This window comes from Dromiciops gliroides, chromosome 2, assembly GCF_019393635.1.
Source record: "Dromiciops gliroides isolate mDroGli1 chromosome 2, mDroGli1.pri, whole genome shotgun sequence".
Taxonomy (NCBI): Eukaryota; Metazoa; Chordata; class Mammalia; order Microbiotheria; family Microbiotheriidae; genus Dromiciops; species Dromiciops gliroides.
This window is the reverse complement of record NC_057862.1, coordinates 545,447,965-545,473,947: the sequence shown is the minus strand read 5'-3', so window position 1 is coordinate 545,473,947 and position 25,983 is coordinate 545,447,965. Positions and strand designations below refer to the sequence as shown.

The 25,983-nt window shown below is 39.8% G+C and overlaps 2 protein-coding genes across 10 annotated transcripts in view; one reads left to right on the top strand and one right to left on the bottom strand.

Annotated features, from left to right (window-relative positions):
• Positions 1–15,637, bottom strand: part of INTS9 (integrator complex subunit 9) — a 121,515-nt gene extending 105,878 nt beyond the window's left edge. For both annotated transcript variants that reach the window (XM_043990176.1, XM_043990177.1), the window contains exon 1: positions 15,510–15,637. In XM_043990176.1, the coding sequence (XP_043846111.1) occupies positions 15,510–15,518 (9 nt within the window). In that variant the 5' untranslated portion in view covers positions 15,519–15,637. The remainder of the gene's footprint in view (positions 1–15,509) is intronic.
• Positions 15,638–16,054: 417 nt separating this feature from the next.
• Positions 16,055–25,983, top strand: part of HMBOX1 (homeobox containing 1) — a 266,541-nt gene continuing 256,612 nt past the window's right edge. For 6 of the 8 annotated variants that reach the window (XM_043988731.1, XM_043988733.1, XM_043988732.1 and 3 more), the window contains exon 1: positions 16,055–16,328. The gene's annotated coding sequence lies outside the window, so the exon portion shown is untranslated. Of the gene's footprint in view, positions 16,329–16,567; positions 16,597–16,907; positions 17,029–25,983 lie in introns of those variants that run through there. The other 2 variants (XM_043988730.1, XM_043988728.1) reach the window with 2 other exon arrangements.

Here is a 25,983-nt window from a genome sequence, read left to right as displayed (position 1 = left end):
TGAAGTTAAGATCTCCAAGTTATTTATTTCCTATATGAATTCTGATGTTAAGATGCCAAGTCGATTCAGTTAAAAGTATTTTTTCTCCTTCCTCTTCCCTATCTCTTTAGTTATCCCCCCTCTCTCTGCTTCCATTTTCATTTCTATATTTCTCTTTGTATGAATATAGCACCTTGTGCTTGTATCACCTGCTTAGGCCAGGTACAGGTGCACCTAGTCTATATGGTTGATTCCTAAAATTCTATGTACTTCTTTCTATTATAGACTTCCTTTCCTTTTGAGGGCTTTGTACAAACAATTCTGTAATATTCACATCTGCAAAAGCCTACCTTCACCTTCCTTAATTCCTTTATGATATCAGCTAGAAGAAGCAGTTGGAAAAAACAAGTTTACAGAAAGCGTGGTAAACTACTCAGCAGATTTAGATCATCCCAAGAACATTTGTGGATAAAACTGCAAGGATAATAAACAGGCAAAAAAGTGGAAGCGATTGGCTGAGATCCTCGTAACAAATTATTTTCTCTATTAATGATAGTGAAACTCCCATACCTAGATTCTAACATCACACCAGCCACCAAGATGTTACATGAGGAAGCAAAGATGGTATCAAAGAAATAAAGCTGTCACAACCATAGAGGAAATTCAGCACAAAGTTTAAGTGGAAGAGGAACTACCTATAAATGGTAAAGGTCTTCAGATGCTCCTGTTTGTAAATATATCATGACGACTGCATTAAGCCTTGAAACCAGACTGCCAAAGGAGTACATGTCTCCCCCAGCCCCCAAAATGATCTAGAGGAAGATTCCTAGCATATTAAATAAACACCCAAATCCTCTCCCCAGCCTGGGAAGGGTTTTCAGGAGTGAATGGACAAGAAACACAGTAAGATGTAAAGGTATGGATGGATGGATTACAATCTACAATTTGGGCATTATGAAGTAAGAACAAAGATCCAATGTTAATATTTTTATTGCTATACACCTAGAATTTCAAAATATCACACAGACATCTATCACCTTTTGAAAATACTTATGATCCCACACCAACATTTAAACATAGATAATTCCTGTTCAAATACTCTAGCCTATAGTATTAACTTAAGGGAGAAGACTGAATTAGAGACCTACTGAAAAGGAGGTGCCAATCAGTATTCCAAGCAAGACATGTCAGACTTCAGATGATGGTTTTGGCAGCAATTGTGAAGAGGAAGGGGGTAAATGCAAGACATACTATGTACTTTTACGACTTGTCAGTGGTAAATGAGATTGACAGATAAAGAGAATCAACTGTCACCCTAAAAAATGTGACTTCACTACATGAAATTTCAGGGAGTGATAGAAACCTCTTGGAGACTTAGGGAGAAAAGTGGGGAAGGAGATGGATTTGAAGGTCAAATTGTGGGTGGCTTTCAACATCGTTTTGAGAGTGAAGTCAAGGAGTAAGGCTTTCAAATGAGGTTTTATTATCACACTGTACTCCTAAGCCACGACAAGTGTCTTTTTTGGGGGGGGGGGTGAGGCAATTGGGGTTAAGTGACTTGCCCAGGGTCACACAGTTAGTGTCAAGTGTCTGAGGCCACATTTGAACTCAGGTCCTCCTGAATCCAGGGCTGGTGCTTTATCCACTGTGCCACCTAGCTGCCCCTACAAGTGTCTTAAAATTACTATTGGTCACAAGGTAGGGAGATAGGGAGGGAGGGAGGAAGGAAGAGAGGGCTTGAGCACATGCAAGAGCACATGCTGATGGCCTAGTGTAATCTCACCAATACCAGAAAAACTCCTTATAAAACATATGTCTTGCATGACTGATGGCAGCACTTTTTACTGTAAGGATAGGGTATTTGAATAAAATCTTATTCATCTGACTTGGCTGAACTTGCTGATTAAGAATTAACTTGAAATTTGTTATTAAATATTTAATGAAAAAATTAAGGGTAGCATTCTTTCTTTTTCTTTTTTTTTTTTTAGTGAGGCAGTTGGGGTTAAGTGACTTGCCCAGGGTCACACAGCTAGTAAGTGTTAAGTGTCTGAGGCCAGATCTGAACTCAGGTACTCCTGACTCCAGAGCCGGTGCTCTATTCACTGTGCCATCTAGCTGCCCCAGTAGCATTCTTTCTCACCCAAATTAAATACTGAACCAATTCTAACTTTTTTTTTTTTGGAGGGGGGATGATTTAACATCTTATTAAACCTCATGGTCATTACTATAAAACCAGATTTTACTATACAGTATCACAGAAGGTATAAAGTAAAGGTGACCAAACTAGTCCTTGACAACTTGGAGTTCTTCAGATACTGAAGTATGAAGGGAAAAAAAATGCCTTTATGAAGTGTATTGATATTGTGATAAAATTAATACTACAACCAAAAATCTATTACTATTACAAAGTAGACACATGAGGGCACTCTAATCAACCTGCAATATACTTTGCTTGAAATATACATTTTGTCCCATTCTCTAGAAGTGGTTTAGGGACTGAGGGAAGTTTTCACAAAAATTTCAGATAAACTAGTAATGTTTAAAGTAACGGGCAGCTATTATGGTGTATTTTAACTCACAGAAGGCAAGCTTAAGGCTTAACTTGAAACATCCATGGGTAGGGTCCTGGGTAATCAAAGAATATAACTATAGGAGGCTGCCAAAACCTCAGGTGCAATGTTCTTCAAAAAGAAGAATGAGAAAGGAGGGGGAAAAGGAGGAAGAATGTTAATAATGGTCATGAGATAAGCTCTTGAAACTGGAACACCCAGGGTCTGCCAAGTTCTTGTCACTCTTACTACTCAAGGCATAGGACAACGGGGAAGTAGTATACTGAGGCAGAAAGCATGTTAGATATGTGGGCAGACGACACGGCCTTACCTGGCTCTATTACTACTAGTGTGGTTTTGCACAAGTCATTTAACCTCTGTGGGATTCTGTTTCCTCAACTATAAAATGAAAGGGTTAGATTAAAGGTGTCAGACTCAGTCTTGCATAGTGGCCTAAGTCAGATTAAAACTGGGAACTGCTTAAGAAAATTGTTCTTGTTGTTTGTCCATTCTTAAAGAGGGCTATGACTTCAGGGGTGATGTCATGACTTGCAGTGAGCTGGATTTAAGCAAGAGAGGACTGTGCAAGGTCAACAGTCTAACTCCTCCACAGCCATCTGGGTCCAATGGCAAGATATAGATCAGGAAGACTGGAGATGATCTCGGATGTTTAAGACAATTGGGGTTAAGTGACTTGCCCAGGGTCACACAGCTAATACGTGTCTAAGGCTATATTTGAACTCAGGTCCTCTTAACTCTGGGGCTAGTGCTCTATCCACTGTGGCACCTAGCTGCCCTGCTTAAGGAAATTAATAAAAATAGGTAACGTTAATTTGTGGTTTTCCAAGTCAATATGTGGCCTGCAGGGATCCATTTCTATTTGAGTTTGACACCACTGGACTAGATAACCTCTGAGGTTTCTTCTATCTGTAAATCTGATTCTTTTCTGTGACATTCTATACTGGGGAAGCTTGATAATAAAGGGAAGAGTCATGGGGTTTAAAGAAAGGAGAAAGGTTCTTGCTTGGGTGCATGTGACTGGTTTCTAATTGCACAGGAAGGAAATGCTGAGGATTGTTAATGCAGTCCTGGCTGCATGGTGGCAGGCCACAGAAGTTTCCAGAAAAGGACAAGAGGAGGTGATACCTCTCTGGATTAGAGGTGGCCTGCAACAAATGAGATTTCTGGGTCTGAGGGATGCCCCAAACGACAAAGACCAACTCATCTGTTGATCAGACAATACTATTATGAAAGAGTATTAAACATTAACAAGACTGGTATTTGGAAATTATTGTTGCAATTTCTTGAATTCCTAATAGAAATTCTAGGAAGCCTATAATTTTGTGCACAATATACAAATTAGAAAGTACTTTCTGCCTCAAAGGAGACCAGTTTTAAATTAAACTTCAGTTAACTTTACACAATAGCTGATGAGAATTCTCAAATATAATTCAGAATTGGCTGGACAAAGTTTCTACCCCTTCTTATGTTACTTTGGGCTTCATATTCATCATTTATTACAGGGTGCAGCTAGGTGGCTGGCTCAGTGGATAGAGCACTGGCCCTGGAGTCAGGAGGACCCGAGTTCAAATTCTGCTTCAGATACCTCATACTTAACCGCGTGACCCTGGGCAACCCACTTAACCCCTACTGCCTCAAACATTCAGAGCTACTGTCTCTAGTTGTCCTGATAACATATCTTGTCACAGAATATGGGGGAGAGTGAGGCTGATGACTTTGCATGGCCCTTCCTCACTTAAATTCTGTGCAAGTCATGGCATCTGTTATGGTCCTCTTGAGAAAGAAAGACAACAACAATAGCACAATAGTACGTTTTATTCAGATACCATTTGTTCAGCCATTTTCCAGCTGTTAAGACACAGGCCCTTGTTTCTGTTTGATGTTAATGTGTTCTCCTTATCAATATCATCCACAAGCATTTATTAAATTCTTACTCTGTGAGAGGTACTTTGCTAAGTGGGAGGGTTGGGGGGAAGGTTAAAGAAAAAGCAAAAAAAGAATCCCTTATCTCAGAGACCAGAAGCATTCTAATAATGGAGATAACATGTACATTATATACAATGTAAACAAAATAGATTTTGAAATAGAAGGGCAGGGGTTAAACCTTAGCCCTATTTTAATATCTCCAAGACTTTAAGAAGTCACTTAAATCCTCTGTGCTTCCTTTAACTAATCCAACCCCTAACTGGATCCTGGGTCTCAGTTTTATTTGCACAAAAACGAAGGAGTTTGACTGATGGCGTCTGAGTTTCTGTTCAGCTCTAAATATATGATTTCAAGATCTATCCAAAATCTAGTCAGCAACATATCTGATAAACAGCCTTCTATCTGCTTGAGGGGGAAAACAGTATGCCCAAGGCACCTCATTCCACTTTGTTTTAACTCTAATTCCCAGCATTCTAATGACCATACAGTAGGGGACAGAGTGCTAGACCTAGAATCAGGAAGAGCTGGGTTTACTAACGGACACTCAGAAGCTGTATAACTATCAGCAAGTCACTTTAATCTCTAATCCTCAATTTACTCATCTGTAAAATGGAGTAATATCTATAGTATCTATGTCACAGATTAAGTGTTAGGCTCAGACAAGATACTATGTTTTGCAAACTTAAAAATATGTCACTTATCAGTTAAATTTCCTGTTATTATATATGCCCCAAAGAATCCTATAAAATGTCAAGATTGTTACCTAATGTGTTAGAGATTCCTCTCAGATTTGTGTTATTTCCAATTTTGATAAGGATGTCATTTATGTCTTTATCCAAAAATGCTGATAAAAATAAAAAAATTGAACAGCACAAAGCCAAGGACTCATCCTTGGTGCATTACTTGAGAGACCTCCTTCCAAACTGACATAAGAACTGTTAATATAACCACTCTACCCTCTAACTTGTTCTGAATCTACCTAATTGTATGACTGTGTAACCCACAACTCTCTAGCTCTTCACAGGAAGAGTTTGACACTTTACCAAATGCTTTGCTAAAATGAGATGGCCTAAATTCAACTCAACAAGTATTAAGTAGCTATCTTATACTAAGATATTCCCTTAATTGACCAGCCTAGTAACGTGGTAAAAACAACAACAAATGAAGTTTCTCTTGCATCACCTTTTTCACTTAATAAAATTATTGATATATTTTGTTTGGACACAGCAAACACTCAAGTAAAACCCTTACAAAGTACATTTGAGGCAAAGCAGTGACTGTCAGAAAAGTAGGGGGCTGCTATTAACTGACAGAATGGTACTAACACTGATCAATGAGGTTTTCTGCGTTTCCATGTTGACTTTTGTTGTACCCATTAATAGATATTGTTCTTATTGTCTGTTGCTCCTTTTCTTTACCCTTCATCTCTTCTTGTATTTTTTTCTCATGTTATTTTGAAGTCTTCATTTCCATCACTTATTAGAGCACAACAGTCTATTTTATTCACATACCATTTGTTCAGCCATTTTCCAACTGTTGGATATAGGTTTTCAATTTTTTTGTTATCACAAGTAATGCTGATAAAATTTCTGCACTATGGTTCCTTTCTTCCATTTAATAACTTCCCTGAGATATAGTCCTTGCAGTGGGGTCTTTGGATTAGAACAATTTAGCAATTTTTCTCACTTACTTCCAAAATTCTTTTCCATGATGCCTTAACTAATTCACAGATCTTCAGCAGTAAATAAGCAGGCTAGTCTTCACCAAAGTCCCTACAATTTTTCCATCTTTGCTAACTTAAAGAATGTGAAGGGATATTTCAAGGCTGTTTTAATTTGCTTCATGCTGTGTGTGTGTGTGTGTGTGTGTGTGTGTGAGCACTGCTTCTTTTTCTAGATGCTCACTTACCATACCTGTAAAAATGTACTCTGGAATATTGGAAAGAGTCAAAGTCAAACACACTAACGTGAGTTTGCAAACATTCTCTTCCATTTTTTTATTCTCTATACATGAGGAGGTTGAGATGATTTCTTAGGTTTCTTCCACATGTATATCTAATAATTTTCCTATTCTGTTAGCATAATAATTGAAGGCATTGTAGCTGAGCCTCAAGGACAAAGAGGGAACACAACAGTCAATAGTCCCTTGGACTTCATTAGTGGATTTTTTTCCCACGTTGGGAATGCTTGTAGGCAGAGTGTAAAAGTTTGGAAAAGCTAGGCTTTCATTCATGATGAACCCAACCTAGCTGGTTTATCTATGACCAAAAAACTCAATGTCTAACACCATATCTAAATTTGAAGACTTTCTAGATTGACAGGCCCTGCTAGTGCTTTTGAGGATCATAATAAATATAATTTTGAATATTATTAATGCACAAATGAATAAATGAAGAACAAATGTTATTTCTGTTCAGCATACCAAAAGAAGTATTAAAATTCTGAAAAATAATTCCAAAACTTATAATTTCATCCTTGTGAGGAATTTCAAGTATAGAAACTTCTGTTAGTGGTCCAGACCAGAGGTTCATTCCTCTTTAATTTATGTGTCTTAGAAAGCTATCTGGGGCAATTTGAAGTTAAGTGACTTGATCTTGTTCCAATGGCTAGTATGTGAGAAGCTGGATCTGGAGGCCATCTTTACTGACTGGTGACAATTTACTGTACATATGGGAGCAAGAGGGCTAAGACTCATCACCCTGAGCTCTAGTTATCTTTCTTCCATATCTCCAGGCTCATACCTTTCCAGTCCTTATGCAGAGAACAGCAAGCAATCAATGCTACCATTACCAGAAAAGGCATATCAGTTGCTTGCCCTATGACAACACTTATCATCTCTGTGCTGTCTTAGCCTGAAATAACTCTCCTAGGGCACCAGTGCTCCATACAAAATTAGAATGTAAGCTCCTTGAAGACAAGGATGGTCTTGCCTTTTGTATTTGTAACCCCAGTACTTAGCACAGTGAGTGGCACATGGTAAATGCTTTTTCATTAATTTAGTTATTAATCCCTGAGTCCATCCACTATACCATGCTACCTTCCTGCTTGTTTCCATAATGATAGCAACAACAATAACATCAACTAACATTTATACAGTGTTTACTATGCTAGGAACCATGCTAAAAATTGTGAAAACATCTCATTTGATTCTCTCAATAATTCTGGGAAGGAAGTACTATTATTACCCTCATTTTGACAGTTGAAGAAACTGAGTTAAGCAGAAATTAAGTGATCTATCCAAAATCAAAAATCCAGTAAGTATCTGAGGCCAGATTTGAACTCAACAAGTCTTCCTGACTCCAGGTCAATTGCTCTATCCACTGTGCCATGTAGTTGCCCTTTTTTGGAACGTAAATTCAGAAAAAAAAAAAATCTGGTTACTTGAAGGTAGTAATCCACTAGGTTCAATTAATAAAAATTTAACTGTATTGGACTACAGCAACAGATAATAACTAATACCATCAGAGTAGATAATCTCTTCAAGGAAAATACATTATAATAGGACCACTCACAAAAAATTATATGTGATTGGGAAAGAGCTACAAAAAAGGGGTGGTAGAATCACAAGATGACAATAACAGAAGCCAAATCTGGATAGAATAAAAACTTGTTTTAGCAATGAGGTACAAAGATCTGACTGGGGAACAAATTCTCAAACCAAAGAGTCCACAAAAATACTCTAGCTTTTAAACCAAATAAAATGCCTTTAAAATACTTTCTTTTCATTCCCTCACACAGTCAATATAACATAGCACTTTCAGGTTATAAAAATACTTTCCTCCAAATAACTCTGTGAAGGAGTAGGTCAATAAACATTTATTAAGTGCCTATCATGGGCCAGGCACTGTGCTAAATGCTAGGTATACAAAAAGAGGCAAAAGACTGTCCTTGCCCTCAAAGAGCTTACAATAAAATGGGAGAGTTCACAAGACAAAAACTACATGTAAATATCATATACACAGGAAAAATCGGACATAATTTAAAAAGGGAAGGCAGCAAAAGAGGGATTGGGGGGGGGGCGCGGCTAGGTGGTGCAGTGGATAAAGCACTGGCCCTGGATTCAGGAGAACCTGAGTTCAAATCCGGCCACAGACACTTGACACTTACTAGCTGTGTGACCCTGGGCAAGTCACTTAACCCCCATTGCCCTGCAAAAAAAAAAAACAAACCCAAAAAACAAAAACACACAAAAAAAGAGGGATTGGGGAAGGCTTCCTATAGAAGCTGGGATTTTAGTTGTGATTTACAGGAAGCCAAGGGTGGTCAGTAGGCATGGATGAGGGTGGGACTTCCAGAACTGGGGAATAGTCAGAGAAAATGCCCAGAGCTGACAGATGGAATGTCTTGTTTGAAGAACAGACAGGAGGTTGGTATCACTAGATCAAAGAGTATGTAGTGGTAAGTATGGTATAAGAAAAAAGATGGGGGAGGTGGGGTTAGATTATGAATGGCTTTGAATGCCAAACAGAAGATCTTATATTTTGGTCCTGGAGAGATAGGGAGTTATTCACTTATTGAGTAGGAGAGTGATGTGTTTGGATGAAGTGATAAAGCCATTTTACCATGTGAGACAGGCGAAGGAGGAAAGAGTAGCAGAAGGCATCTGAGTAATAGGAGATGAGGAAGAGGGGAGAAGAGGGAGCTCACAGAGAATGGCTTCAATTTTTTCTATAAGAGATTAGGCAAGGGGCAGCTAGGTGGGGCAGTAGATAAAAGCACTGGCCCTGCATTCAGGAGGACCTGAGTTCAAATCCAGCCTCAGACATTTGACAAGTACTAGCTATGTGACTCTGGGCAAGTCACTTAACCCTCATTGCCCCATCAAAAAAAAAAAAGATTAGGCAAGGTTCTCAGCTGAAAGAAAGGATGGAGGTGGGGAGCCACAGGAGGTCTGAGGGATGAGAAGGTTTGGAAGAACTGCTATGGAAAATGGAATAGTGAATTGATAAGGGAAAGGCAAGGAGGCAGTGAGGCTCAGTTGAGGTTGTTTAACATAAATCTGTAGCGGACCCAGTCAGAATGGTTGTGTGATTTTCATCACCCACATTCAGGAGCAAATGTATATGAGAGACGGTGCTGAGATGAGGAGCTGAGGCTGGGTAGGGCACAATTAGAGATATAAGGAGACCAGTGACTTCACCATGTCAAGAAGGGGAACAGAGGAAAGAGTAGTCAGTGCAGGGCACATATCTGGGAAAGAACTGAAAGCTCAAGGGATTGGAAGTCATGGTGTGTACAAAGAGTAAGTTTGGTAAGGAAAGGCAGAGAGGAGCAGGAACCCAACAGGCCGTGGACAGATACGGATATTCCAGAATTCTTGAACATGGAGAAGGTTTATTTGTGGATGAGGTTATGATCAAAGATCACAACATCTTTTTTTTTTTTTAAAGTGAGGCAATTGGGGTTAAGTGACTAGCCCAGGGTCACACAGCTAGTACGTGTTAAGTGTCTGAGGCCGGATTTGAACTCAGGTACTCCTGACTCCAAGGCCAGTGCTCTATCCACTGCGCCATCTAGCTGCCCCCCCCCCCTTTTTCCACAATATCTTCTGTGCGTGGCTAAGGTATGGTGGAGGAGTATGTCATGGGAAGTCATTGGGTTGAGGAACTGAGCAGTTAGGGTATTTAAGGGAGAGTCAATATGTATGCTGAAGTCTTCTAGTATGAGAGCAGGAAGAGAGAAAAATTGTGAGCCAGATACAAAACTCATTGAGGAAGGAAAGGGAATAAACTGGGTGTCTGTAGACAAGAGCTACCTGGGTTTTGATTGTGGGGTAGATAAGAATAGCAATGACCTTAAAAGAGAAGTTATTGAGTGATGGAGGTAGGGGAAGAAACCGGAAGTGGCAATGGGGAACAAGGAGTATTCTAACTCCCCTGTCTTGACCAGTAAGCAGAGAATGACTGAAGGTATAGCCAGTATCAGAAAGAGTGGCTAGGGAAAGAGTCAGCAGGTTTCAGTGGAAGGAGTAGAAGAAGAAAAGATTTAGGATGAAGGTAAGTTTGTCCACTATGGCACAGGTATTCCATAAGGCTCAGTAGAAGGGGAAGTGGAAGTGGAAGTGGAAGTGGAAGGAGTAAATAGCAGTTCTTTGGGACTTTGAGATGAGAGGTTTAAAAGGGATAGGAATAAAGAATTGTGAGGAAGGGGATGGGGAATGGAGTTTGGATAGTTACCTACAAGGGTTCAGAATCCCTGGTATGTATAGGATATGAATCAAGTGTAAGACTTCATTATTGAATGGAAGGTGCCACTCTTCTTCAGAGAAGAGGCTGGAGATTAGGCAGAAGACAAATAAAGCGTGTGCTGGAAGGCCCACAGTCATATGGAGGGAGAAAGGGACCTCTGTTTATCCACTCTCTTCCTTCTGAAGGCTAGAGAGTAGGCAGGAGTTGGTGAGCTGCAGGAGACTGTAGTTGTGCTCTCCACTGACTTTGTTCTTCCTCTTCCTTCACAGGACAGGCACAGCAGGCAGTGAAAGGTATGAGGTCAAAGGGGAGATTACTCCTCTTTGCACCAGAGGCTCTCTACATCACTAGCAGGAAATCAGGCAGGCAGCAGAAGGTGGAAGTTTCCTTGGAGTGACTCAGATGGAAGCTGCCTTCCACCAGGGAACAAGAAGCCCAAGATGCTAAGCATGCAGCCAGAGCAAAGTCTCACTCCTCTTCTGACCTAAGGCTGGAGATCAGAAAACTAAGGATTCCAGGGCAGAAGTTAGGCCAGCCCATGGCAGCCTTCCCTCAGGGAACATGGGTCTCTGTCTTCTTTAGATAGCACAAGCACAACCTCCCTTCTTGTAGATGAGGAGATAAGTATCTGGCTCAAGGTCACACAGGTCTTAAGCCTAAAAGACTGGATTAGAATCTAATTTGCAGTTCAGCACTCAATCACATACATAATCATGCCAATCAATGCTTGCAAATTCACTTTGTCCTCAAGCGCATCTTTATAATAACTTTCCTTTATGTTATTTCCTCTAATTTCTTTATCCCTTAGTCTTCTCTCCTTTGGTCCCAATAATCCTCTAGAGCAGTGGCATTAAATGCAAATAGAAAGAGATCCCTGATGGATGCATACTGACTTAGAAAATCACAGATTAATATTATCTATGTTAAAAATTGCATTTTAACTTGTTTTGTTTTTAATCTGGGTCAGGCTTAAAAGTTTTGTGGTGTTGGCCTGCAGGTTCAAGTATTACACCTCTGCTCTAGAACCCACTCTAACTGTTGTGTTCTTGACCTACTTCTTTGTTTCATTGTGTGAATCAGAGCAGTTTACTTCCATCCTAACACCCAATATTTATGCAGATAACTGGCAGCCTGAGGCCTACAGGTGAACTTACTTCCTTTGAAGAAAAGAGGTGCCTAAAAAGAAGCAGGATTTAATGTTTTTCAAACCCTGCTGTTTTGCTTATAATAATTCTTTTACATTATTACTTGTAAAAAATAAATAAGCATCAATTTCTAGATAAGAAGGCTGAGACAATTGGGAAGAAAATGTTTCCCCTACAAAGGCAAACCCCAGGAAAAACAGCTTCCCTGAAAACCTTTTTTTCTTCTCTAGCCATTCATACTTCTAAATATATCCAACATGATTTCATGGTTTCATATATAACATGGTATAAAATCCATTTAGATTTCTTCGAAAACAACTTGTTCTAGATGAGGATTTGTCATTTCAAGTACATTTTATTTTACTTAATTATTCTGGATGGAAATCTTTCTAAAATGTATCAACCACCCTTTGGCCTTACTAAACAAAGCACAATGAATTTAATATAATGTTTTCTTGATGACTCAGGGGTTTTGTTAAACTTAAATAGATTTGTGATCTCATCCATATGGATGCTCTTTCCAAAGATGCAGCCCATCCATGCTTGCTCATTCTGTGGACTCTTGTGTCCACATCATCTCGAAATTTCCCTAGGGGGCACTAGGGAGCGGCAGTAATGTGTGGGAGGCTTTGTTTTGATTTCTCCTAGTTACTGTTAGACTTTCCCAGGAAACTGAGTCTCAAAATATCCCAAATGAAGCATTTTAGAGGGTTGTTGAACTGGTATTGTATGTTCACCTCAAGTCATGGTATTCTGGAAACATCAAGGCTTAGAGACTCTTCTTTTCTCTGTGGTCATCTTCACCAAGAAGGTGGTAGTTGCACAATACTCCTACGATTGCCAGTCAGTTCCAATCTCTAACACAACAGGCTGCCTTCGAGGCTGGACACATCCATCTGAGGCTTGATCCTTGGGCACCTACGCTCACAGAAGGAATATAAAATAGAAGAGGCAGCCAGGGACCCAAGCTTAGGCTTGCTTAAGTCAGCATATGTACTTTAGCTGCCCTATGTTCACAGACATGGTGCTGCTGGGGTGAGACGGGCGTGCTGCTCTTTTTTCACTCCTCCAGGACTCAAAGACTCAGAGGTCTATTATATTTGGCAGACGGGAAGAGACAACCAGAGTGTGCAGCCACTTTTTTAAAGGTCTAATTCTCCTGGGCGCACCACTTTTCCTGCATGAGTGGTCTGTACGGTTGATTCAGACACCCTTTGCTCCCATCATGGGATCAACAGAGGGATTATTCCTTCATTCCAAGATGCCCAAGTCCTTCAACCATTAGTCTCACTTAGGCTGTAAGAATCAGCAGGGTATCTCAGCTCATGCTTTATGAGATGTATTGCAACCCGACCACTGATACACCAATGCAAGAAATAATCTCCTCAATATTGTCAGTTGTTAATAATAATGTATGAGTTGGGGCAGCTAGGTGGCGCAGCGGATAGAGCACCGGCCCTGGAGTCAGGAGTACCTGAGTTCAAATCCAGCCTCAGACACTTAACACTTACTAACTGTGTGACCCTGGGCAAGTCACTTGACCCCAATTGCCTCACTAAAAAACAAAACAAATAATGTATGAGTATGTAAATATATATGTATATGAGTATACATACATGTATGTACACACACAGATGCAGCCAAGTGGCACAGTGCATAGAGTGCCAGTCGTGGAGTCAGGAAGACTCATCTTCGTGAGTTCAAATCTGGCCTCAGTTGCTTACTAACTATGTGACCATGGGCAAGTCACTTAACCCTGTTTGTTTGCCTCAGCCTCATTTGTAAAATGAGCTGCAAAAGGAAACAGCAAATCACTCCAGTATCTTTGCCAAGAAAACCCCAAATAGGGTTATAGAGTCAGACACAAATGAAAAAAATGAATGACAACAACAAAATGTATGTGCATAAAAATTGCTTTGACTTTAAAACAATGACTTCTGAGCTAGAAGTACTTTCTATTCCAGTGAGTTGGTCTCCTAATTCCCTTAAAAGACATGTTTAATTCCTTTAGCTGTTAGTATTTTCTTCCCCCTCTAATAGTTATGCATCTGTTTGCATGTTCTAGTTAAAACTCCCAGTTGAATGTAAGTTTTTTAAGGGCAGGGGCATTTTCATTTTGTCTTTGTGTCTCTGACATCTGGCACAGTGACTTGTACATTTCTTCTTGTTTAGTTGTTTTTGGTCATAACCAACTTTTCATGACTCCTTTTTGGAGTGGTTTGCCATTTCCTTCTCCAGCTCATTTTACAGATGAGGAAACTGAGGCAGACAGAGGTAAGTGGCTTGCCCAGGTCAGAGTGTCTGAGGTCACATTTGAACTTAGGTCTTCTGACTCCAGGCCTTGTACTCTATCCACTGTGCCATCTAGCTGCCCATGACTTGTACATGGGCTGCTAGGAATAGGCACCAGACCCGTAATTTCATCGATAAAAGTAAGATAAATGAAGAAACTTCTTCTACAGTATAGACTGATTCTTTCTCTGTAATATTCAGTCTTATACATGCCTAGGGCACTGAAGGTTAACCAAGTGACACATCCAGTATATGTCAGGCCAGGACTTGAACCCAGGGGTTTCCTAGTTCTGAAACTAGCTCTCCATCCACTAAGCCATTTTGCCTCTGGTCTTGCACAAGGTGAATGATTAATAAGTTCTTGTTGGAAGGGACTGGATATGCCTCCCAGTTGTCGTGTCATTGCTAATGCTGTTCTTCTAGTAAAGAAAGCCTAGCCTACTTGCTTGTTACATTTGGTCTAAATCCTATTAATCCCGTGTCCACCCTCTCCCTTCTCTGATCTGTGGATCTTTCCTTTGCCTGGCATCAATGCCCTGTTTTATGTGCCTTTATTCTAATTCTCTAACAAAATTAGGAGCTCCTGGAATGCAGGGACTTTTTTTTTTTAAACCTTCCACATACATAGTAATCCCTAAACAATATACTGACTGACTGGTAACAGGAACCTCCTCAGTGTGATGGCTAGGAATCGCACGTAAGATCCAGAAGGGATCCTGGAGATTAGTTAGTCCACGGATTCTTAACCTAAGGTCCATGAACTTGATTGTAAAAACATTTGGATGACTATCCCCTTATAATTGGTTTATTTTTTAATCCTACGTATTTTAATGTATTTAAAAACATTATTATGAAAAGATACAGGTTCCTCAGAGTGCCAGGTCAACAAGCATTTATGAAGGGTCTACTATTCGTCAAAGGATCTATGACACAAAAAGTTAAGTACTTCCGATATAGTTAATTTCTATCGTTTCATAAAAGAGAAGGTCCAGCAAATTACTTGTCCCAAAATTAGAAAGGTGAGTGGGAGTGGGAATTTGAACCCAGGTTTCTATGATCCCCAAATCAGGGTTCTTTCAAACGCATTACAGGCAGGATAATGAAAAAGGCATACTGAACCATGCTTGTTATATATGGATGGGTGAAAGGCCTTGGCATAGGGCCCTGGTCAAGCCCCAGTGATCCTTGCAAAGGGCGATAGAGTTAAGTCCCCTGAGCACACGAAGGCTTCCCAATGCTACCTTCTCCCACATGAACTACCTTCCTCCCGGCATGCCTTTCTACACCACAAATTACACTCCTCCACCCCACCCCACCCCAATCCCCGCGTATCCTTTCCACTTAAGAAGCCGTCGGATTTCCAAGTGTTAGGCATCACCCTCAGCCTCTGACCCACGAGGGGAAACTCACCAGCTTCATATTGAAATCTTCGCTGTTATATGTGTGTGCCTGGACTCTCTCACACCCTGAAAGGAACTTCCGGCTAAGCCGCCGCCGCCGCCAAACGTCCTAGAGCATGACGGAATAGCGAGTCTTTTCCTACACTCCTACTCTCTTCCCGCCCCCCCCCTTGCTCCCAGAGCATCTCGGGAATTGTAGTTCAGCCTTGATGGGAACTGTGGTCATTCTTCTTCCTTTTCCTCCCCTTCCTCTCAGAACTCCTCCCTCTGTCGGCTCGATGTATCCCCATCGCCCCCTCTTCTAACCTCTCCACACCCCAAGATGATATCATGTCCCCTCACCGGACTCGATGCCCGCGGTATTGTGGGACCTGTAGTCCCGGTTGGTGCTGATTCTCCCTTTCCCTCCTCCCTATGGGGAAGAGGAAGGGCGCGGGCTTTGCCGGGAGCTGTAGTTCCCAGGGGCCGCTTGGTGCCACGGCCCATGTTTTTACCCCAGGGATCAGGGAACTACAACTCCCAGGGCCGCCCGGCGGCAGCAGGTGGGAGCGGGGCTGTTGATATCAATATGGCGGTTGTCAGCCAGACAAAGACAGTCAGTCTGATGTGATTGAGACAAGGGAGGTTTTCAGGGGGAGACTGGGAGATAGGGGCCTCCCCTCCCCCTTCCCCTCCTCCCACGCCGGCCTCCACCCCCTTCCCCAGCCCCCCTCCCGCCGGGGACCCGGTGCGGAAGACACCCCTCCCCCTCTACCTCAGCCCTTCTTCTTGGGACGTTGGGGAGGGGGTTGCCCGCGAGGCGGAGAGAGAACTCAACCAGGCTCCTGAGGTGAGTGGAGCGATTTTCTCCAGCCGGACACCCTGTGCCTCTCCCCCTCTGCACTTTCCTTGAGGGTTCGGGGATGGGGGGCTGGAGGGGGTGGCAGGGGCGATGAGGTGTCCGAAGGGGGCGTCTGGCCGGGTGTCCCGACTTTGGGGTGGGGCAGGGTTATTTTTTGGGGGGGGTGGGTAACTCAAAGGCACAGGCTGCCCTCACCCCCTTCCCCTCTAACTCTGCCGCCCTTGCCCGCGGTCGGAAGATGGGGAAGCTCGCGGAGGTGAGGCTCTACTGGCTGGAGTTTGGGAAACTGTGTGGCGGCGATTTGAGGGGTGTCTGTGCGCGCGCGTGCATTTCATTTTCTCAAGTGTCCTTAACTTTGGGGGGGAGCGAGGTGTGCCCCGGGGCGGAGGAGGCCGGTGCCGGGCTACGTGGAGCCTCGCGCTGGGACCGGGGGGCAGAGCAGGGCCTGGGCTGCGGAGCGGGGTCCGGGCGCGCTCCTCGTGCCCGCCCCCTGGCCGCGGGATCGAGGGGCGACCGGGGACCAGGACCCCTAAGGCGGGCGCGGATCGGCGCGGCGCCGCTGAGGTGGGAAGCGAAAAAGTGCCCCGCGTCTTCTCCTCCGGAACCGTGTTCCGGTGACACCTTCGGGGCTCCTCCGAAAGGCGTCCGCCTTCACCCCCAAACAGTAGGTGGGGTGCCTCCTCTCGAGGTGAAACGGCTTTTAATTAGTTATGGGTGGCTTTGTTGTTGTTTGTAAATATTGTTTTCTTCTCTTTTTTTTCCTTTAAAGAATGTGCGGGGTTTTTTTGGTAGGGAGGGCATTGTAAAGATGGGAGGGGGCTTAGGTGTATAGTTCAGAAAACACCAGCTGACTGTCCGTCTTGTGGTATAGAACTAATCGGGTTTGTAGTAGGATATCCAGTCGGAAGTAAGGCGGGCGGGGAGGGGGGGCAAGCTAAAGATGCTGCTTGCATTTTCCCTCTACCCCACCCTGTTCCACCTCGGCTGTTGCTGGAAATCGGGGTGTGGGAGAGCAAGGATGAAGAATGCCTTCTTCTTCTTTTTTTAAAAAAGGAGAGATTCTGTATGAAATAAAGTTGACTGTTAAAAACAAATTGTATTGTTGATTTACCACCAGGGCTTAAAAGTCCAGAAGTGTCTGGCTAGGCACTGTGGGATGTGACTAGCCAATTTCTGCCGGGGTCCTTAAGGTGCCAAAAACATTACCCTCTCTTTGGTCTTGTCTTCTTGCTTATCTTCTTTCCTTTCTTCCATCTGCTTTTTGGGGCTGCTTGACATTTCTTAGGTGTTGAGAATACCTTCTGTGTATTTTTGTTTTATTTTCCTCCCCTCCTGATACGGTTGCATGTTGTTTGGCTTTGCTATTCCCTGCATCATTAGAGGGGAATAATCTGCATTATTTTTTCTGCCAACTCTGTCACAGGTAATTATCACTTTAACATTGCGGTTTCCTGCATTCAATTTCTTTATTCCTATTCTTTAAAGCCCAGTTATGTCATGTATTTGAATTATGTCCATAAATCAAAACTATGAAAAAATTAACTTTATTTTTTTAGAGTTTTCATTATTATTATGAGAGGATAACATTTAAAAAATTATAGCTTCAATCACATTAACAACATTTCTAACAGTTCTTAGGGTTACATTAAAGGTTGGAAACCGGGTGTTGAACACTTTGTTCCATTCCCCAAATGAAGTTCTTTCTCGAATCTTTGCTTATGGGAACAGTTTGTTTTCCTATGATAGGGACACTAGAATAGAGGTGTTGATATATTTTTTTCAGGTATTTAGAAAATTAATGTATTCAAATGCATTTATCCCGTATCTACTAGTTCTTGATACTCATTGTTCGCTGTCATCTTGGGATACTGGAAGCAACAAAAACCTGAATTCACATAGCTACTGTACATAACTCATGGTGTGTTGTTACCTTTGATATGGAAATCAGACTTTCTGGAATTGGTCATTCACACCAATAAACAGGCTGGTAACTGCAAATGTGTGAGATAACAAGTGTATATTTAGGTTGACCTACATAGAAACAGTTAATGTGTTTTCTAAATCTGAACTTCATATTTTTGAAGGTTTTGATCCCCTCCAAGACCATCATTGCAGTTGTTAGATATTTAGATTTCTAAAATTATTTGCCTGTATCTTATTAATTAGAATAATTTTGAAGAAAAGATGTAATATAATTGGCAAATATTAAAGTATCTATAAACGCTTAGATGTCAGGGAATTAAATGATTTAGAATGCAAAAGCAAAATGTAAGTGAATAGATAAAAATCAAGGAGCATCTCTTAACCCATCTACTTCCCATTGCCCAGTTTTTCAGTGAACATTTCTTGATTTATTGCTTTGATGTTCTTTTGAAATGAGAACAATATATTTTAGGAAAAAACCCACCAACTTTCCTATTACTGTGCAATATTTGAATTGAAATCTTGATCTGTAATTCATGCTTATTCAAGTAAAGTGTTTACTGTTGCATTTTAAGCACTGGTTATTGGATTGCTGGAACGTTGTAAAAATCTTCATTGCAGGTTACAGCCTAAAACACTCTCAGCATGTGGAAGTCATATGGTCTGCAAAAAGAAGTGGAAAATCAGGGCATTGGTTGCCTGGCCAACTTAAAATTTCATCCTGTAACTGTGAAAGACACATTTATTTTCATGTGATCTCATCTAAAAATGTTTCTTGTAATATGTGAATTTAAAAAATCTGCAGTGTTTTAACCCAATCTGTTGCTTGTTTAATGCAATACATTTACTGAACTTTAGCTGCAGACTAGCATTAAGAAGCCTTTGGAGAACAACTTTAAACTGTGTGTGTGTGTGTGTGTGTGTGTGTGTGTGTACGTACGCATGTGCATCTCTCTGTGTAATACTCTTAGAGGTGCAAGATGATTTTTGGAAGTTTTCTAGTCCAGTCTCCTCATTTTTCAGATGAGAAAACTGAGATTCAGAAAGGTTTAGTAACTTAGCCAACATCACCCAACTAGTTAATGACAGAGTTAGGACTAGAGTTCACATCTCCTAATTCTCAATCCAGTGTTTTTTCCATTCTCTTTTGGTGAATCTTCAATTTTCAGTATAAAAGTTCAACATTCAGCCTTAATTTATCCAAAATTAGACGTAAAAGTATAATGAATGCATAGTAATTTGCTTATCAGATGAATTCATCCATGATCAGAGGTGACAGTCACAGAGTTGCACAGTTGGTTTGAACTCGTCTCTCTTCTAAATCTTGTATTTCCCCCTCATGATATTACTTGTTATTTTAAGATGTCTTTGAAAGAAATCTTCATTGTTATTGCAGCCTTGTGACCATATATATGCCAATTTATGACAATTTTATGATAGGTATTAATGTAGCTTATTTGTATTTAGTAACTACAAAATCAGTGCAAATTTTCAGATTTAATTTGTCCACTTAAATGCCTTGTGTATTCTGCTTAGTTTGCCATACTTTTAGAATTTTTTAAACTAAATTTCCTTTAAGTCTGTTCTTTTTCTATGCATTTTATTTCATAGTCTCTCTTCATTTTTAATGCAAATACTGTTTAAACCTAAATCAGTTATTGCTTTTTGGAATTAGAAATTAGATATGTGCAAAGTAAGACCTTTTACTCTTTGTTTTTCCCTTCCATAGCTTCTATTCAAGGGGAAAACCTATATGTAAATGTAAAAGTGATGAGCAAGAATATATACTGATTCGTAAATCATGGTATTTTACCAATTCTGTATTTTACTCTACCTTTGAAAAATTAAAGGCTTATTTGATTCCTGTGTTGTTTATATTTTGTTCCTGGATTTAGTAGATTTAAAAAAAATATAAATAAGTAGAAAACACTCTTATGATGTAGAAAAATTTAGATAGTAGATATATAAAAATGCTATATACCAGTATATTTGTATATGTATGGAATGAGTCTGTAGGAGTCTGGTATACTATAAGAAGTCAAAACCACAAATAGTCAGTAGACTATGTGAACAGTGATTGTTGCCACAAACCAAATATTACACGAAACTCAAATAACTGGCTGGGAAGGAAATTTTTTAATATTGTAAACTTTATTTTAAGAAATTGCCTTTTTATCATGAACTTTAGTATGCTAATAACAAAAAGGAATTTACATGAAGTCATCAACTTCTTTTACCTAGTTTTTTAAAATGTATTTTAAGTTTAAGAAGAGTAACCGTTGGCATTTGTGTCTCCTTCTGAACTTGTTTTCTTATTGTATATTTTAAGTTTTCTTGATACTCTTAAAAATACGTTTAGCACTAACCCATGAATTTATGCCCATGGGAATAGACACTTCCTCTTCCCCCTAACAAATAAAGATAGTTAAACAAAACAGACAAACACATTGGCTGTGTCTGGGAAAAAAAATTATGTCACATTATGCACCTTTAGTCCATCCCTTCCCTGCCAAGAGGCAGGAGGCTTTATCCTTAGTCTTATGAAGTCATGATTGTTCACTACATTGTCCAGAGTTCTGAAGTTTTTAAGAGTTTAAATCTTAATTTTTAATTGATTATAGCATAATATATCTATCATCACTTTGAAAATGGGAAATATCTACAGAAATTCCCTTTTAAATTACCTGTGATATGTGTAAGTTAAGTTTATAGGCAGAATAATAACTACCATCCAGATAGTCGTAGGACAGGATTTAGGAGCTCCTAGGCACGTAATTTTTTTTTTTTGAGTGATTGAGTGAAGGGAATTCTTTTGCAGAATTTTTAGTGGGAGATAAAGATTTAAACTTAAGTCATTGCTTCAGATAATTTGTTTTCTTGACTTTAAATAAAACACATGGCAAACTCACTATAGCACTACCTTGGACCTTGTCCAAGAGCATTTAGTTACTGGAAGGACCTGGCTACAGCCTGCTTTTTTAAAAATAATTTCACACCATGAAATCTGAGGTTGGTGTTAGAGTAAGTTTCTTAAAGTACATAGGTCCAAGGAAAAGCCTTGGATCAGGACTATAAACATTTTAACTGCTCCCTCCCCCAAAGACATTTATTTTATAAATTAAAAAAACCAACAAGAATTTTTTATTTGGAGCTACCTAGTTTTTTTGGACTGTGTATCAAGTTCAGTCAGTCTGTTATCTGTGTCATTGTGATGGTGTTGTGATCAGAGGAAAGGAAAGGGAAGAGAAAGGAAATAAAAAATTTTATAGAGCTTACTATGTGCTAAGTACTTACAACCCTTCAAAGTAAGTGCTATTATTATCCCCATTCTACAGTTGAGGAAACTGAGGCAAACAGCTTAAGTTACTTTCTTAGGGTCACATACCTAGTAATATCTGAGGCTGGATGTATTCTTGACTCCAGGCCCAGTTCTCCATCTACTCTGCCATCTAGCTGCCTCAATTTAGGTGGAAAGAAGCACTTAGTTCTTAAGCTACAAGTCCAGCCTCTGATAGGAATATATTATCAGTGTACTGGATATTTTTTCATGAGAATAAGCTCTTATTCAAAATATTTTCCTTTCATTGTTGTCTGTATTTGGTTTTATTGCAATTAGTTTAAAAAATATTGAACTTAAAACACCAAAAAAAAAGCATTTAAATAGTAGAACAGAAAAAGAAAATATTCTATAAATTGTGATTATGTTCCTCATGCTCCTTAACCAAAATTACTTGATAAATCCAACATGCTTCTTTAAAAGCTGTCTTGCTTGTCTGTGTCTACTTCTGAAAGTCCTAATTATTTAATGATTCTATTAGTACACTTTTATTCTTTTTCTTTTCTTTTCTTTTCTTTTTAAAAAATGCTATCACTAGCTTCCCTTTCAAACACTGCCCTTCAGTAACTTCCCCCAAAATGAGAGGGGGAAAACTTTGTAAAAACATAAAGTATTGAGTTAGCATACCCTGTTCCAGGCATTGTGCCAAGTGCTGGGGGTACAAATAGAAGCAAGACAGAGTCTCTGTCTTCAAGAAGCTTGTGTTCTAATGGGGAAAGACACCTTGTAAAGGAGAGCAGAAAAGTTGGTGGGGAAGGGGAGTGTAACTAAGGTGCTATGTATTTGAGGTGGCCAGCTGCTTGCCCCAGCAAGATAAGGCCAGCAGAACTGATGTATTAACTGAGAAGCCCAAGAGTTGGGGTCCATGTTAGGAGTGTAAGAAGTTGAATGGTATTTGGAGCAGGAAGGAAGTTGGGAGGTCGGGGGCCCTTAGAAGAGAAGGCACAATAAGCTCTTAAGCCAGGCAAATCTACATGTTTGCCATAGCCCTAAAGTAAGTCTCATTTTACACCTTGAATCCATCAACCCTCTGTCAGGAGGTGAGTACCATGTTTGATCATTGATTACTGGAATACTTTGATAGCTCTCTTACTATCCTAGTTATTTTACTAATTAGCACAGTACATCAAATGGCAGGAGCTTTTAATGTATCTGTGCATGTGTGTGTATGTATGTGTGTATGTATGCATGTAATTGCTTTTTTCATAGGGGAAAAAATCCAAATACCATAGGTGCAACAGCAATGAATATGACCTGGGACTGAACTTTTCTGCTTTAAACTTTGGTAAAATCATCTAGTAGCTAAGATTTGAAGGTTAGTGATTGAGGAACCTTTAGTTTCATTAAACCAAAATTGTTGTTTTAAGCCAGTGCTTCACAAAATATGGTCTGGGGACCACTAGTGGTTCATGAAGGGGCCCCAGGGAGTCTCCTTGCTCATTTCTTCTAGTAATACCACTCCCCCTCCCTCACTACTAATAATTACTATGTTTAATGAGAAAGAAATTACTATTTCATGTGTATCTCATTAAAATCCTTTAGGCAGGTTTTTCTTTCTTTTAGAATCCATTTTAATTTTAGCATTCCAGTGAATTATTTCATTTTGTGAAGTTCTTTAAGATCCTTTGAAAATGTTGTATAAATGTGTGTAAGTGACTTTGGAAAACAGTGACTGACAAGCCAGTCTGGTGTATAACTATGAAAAATGAAGTTTATGAGCAAAAGCTTTGAACTGATGAATTTGAAAGAGCCACAACTGACAACAGGCTCATCAGAGAGCAAGGGAAACCACTCACTAAGGGATAAATTTCAAATGTGCTTACTGTAGACAGAAGTGTAGGTAGTTTTTTCAGTCTTACACAAATATGGTTCATAATTATTAGTGCCACACTTTGAATAATTATATTCAAAGGATAAATTATGTTAAAATGATCAATTTAAAGTTATGTAAGGATATAAGGATAAATTATGTTTAAAAAGGATATAAGGATGAATTATATTTTAAAAATTGAAAGCCGGTTGCTGAACTAGAAATGATTCTCAGTACTGTTGTACTGTGTTCTTTTCTCCACAAATGGTTTGGGTTTTTTACTTTTCATTATAAGATGATCTTGGGATATGTTCAGTTATAGTGAAAATGAAGGAAAAAAATAGCAAGAGGAAGGTGTGATGCAGACATTAGTTTTGATAATTTATCTTTCTATTCTCCATCTAATTCTGCTTTGGTGCAATTGTTGCCCAATACTAGCAACAGTGTAACTCCTTCTGATTCTCTTCTGCTGGCTCCTAATACATCTATGGCCTTTCATCCTGGAATACCGTTTTGTCTTCTCATAAATTCTCTATAGGAGGTCCACACAATGTAATTGGGGCCTTCCCCCAGAAAAGGTAAATTGCTTTGTTTGATTTATTGTGATCCATATAAAAGGGGAAAAACCACAAGATTCAGCTACCCATGCTTGCTTTCTATTTAGGGGTTCATTAGCCCTTGCTCATTGAAAGGTAAGGGCAACTCTAGTATATAGTTTTACTCCTGGTGCTTCTAGTTGATGACTATGGAAATGGGAGCACTAAGAAGGCCCTCTGGGTCAAGGGGAAAGGCAGGCATGCCCAGGTTTTTTTGATACTTGAAGGAAAAGATCATGGCGGCAGCAAGCAGGGAGTAATACTTCACTCACTCTTTAAGGCACAGAGAGTACAGAGGCCAATGGCACAGAAAGAAAAGGGGGTAAATGGGTACTGAAACAAGGCATGGGAACAGGGGATGGGGTTGTAGAGGGAGACAGGTAGAGTAGGGAAAGAGAATGGAGAAGAAGAGGAACACAGTCACTTACATAACCTTGGAGTTGAGTTAGGAGCTCTTGGTCAGCATGGACCCAGAGCAGATAGAGGTGAGTGGGAGAGGGTGGAACAGGAATTTGGGGGCTCATTTTCATAGGTTTTTGGTGGTATGCAACAGAATAACACTTATCTATGCCACTTTGGTTCATTAACATATCTACATAAACTTAAAGTTATCAGCAATTCTTTAGGGGTTAGTTCATTAGCATAATACCTTGCTGGTATTTTGCTGTTCTTACTGTGCATGTCTGGGGCTTATCTGAAGCCTATAGACCAAAGACAGTTAGCATGATGGAGGGCTGTTACATTAGGGCCTAGATGACTTCCCCTAATTTAGCACGTAGTCTCACGATGTGTTCTTAGTTAATTTTATTAGACAGTTTTCACTAGCTCCTATGCTCCCCTAATTTATGAAATCGTTTGCAAGTAATTGTTGCTCCCTTAATTTATGAAATACTCTCTAAGTGACTTCTAGGTTCGCCACTGCAATTTTATTTCCTACTGTTGTTACTTTATTCTGTCTACTTGTAAACTTACTATACCAGTTAAAAGGGAGAGGACTGTATTCAGGAGGACCATAGTCAGAAAGGTTTTAACACATAATGGATCCTTAATCCTGGTGACACTCTCAGAATAATATATTTAAATGTATAAAATACAACATAGAGGATAAGAAAGGAAACTGATTATACTGAAATACACTTATCAAAAGATTTTATTTTATAATTTATTTATTTTTATCTAAATATTTTAAAAAGAATTACATGGATCCAAGTTTAAGAACCCCTGCTCTCTGTGTGACCCTGGGCAAGTCACTTAACCCTCACTGCCCTGCCCCCCCCCCCAAAAAAAAAGGTTAAAAAAAAAGAGAACCCCTGCTCTAGATCTTTTAACATGTCCTGTTCTTTTGGGAAACTGTTATTGTGACAAAGTAGTATTGTAGTGTGTTCTTGGAGTCAGGAGGATAATCATTAAATCACATTCTTTTCACATTTATATTTATACTTAAAGTTGAATAGTAAATTCCATAGAATGATTAGATGCTAGAGAAAAGAGGACCTTTTGTTTATCTTTATGGTTTTGTTGGAAAACCTCAAAGAAATGAAAACATTCTTATAACGCCTCCAAAATATTCCTGTGAAGTAGAATTGTATAGCCTTGTTTTTTTCAAAGTTGAGGCATATAAAGATAGATTACTTGCATAAGACTACTGCTGGGATAGTGTTGCCACAAAGAGAAGAACTTTGGCCTCTAAAAATTTGGAAAGAAATTGTACAATAGAAGTAGTTGCAACTGTCTATCTTAAATTTCTCTAATAACAGATCATAATTTCTTTTTGGGGAAGTATGAGAAACAATACATGTGTTCTCTGAAACATCATTTTGAGGTTGATTAAAAAATCATTTGTCACCCATGAAATACAGTCATTTCTGGGGTGAAAGCCAATGTCCTATTATGTATACTAGTAAGTATAATATACTTTGGGACAAAAACTGTAGTAAACATAATTTTTGGTCAGAGTACTGACATGGGAATATCTGA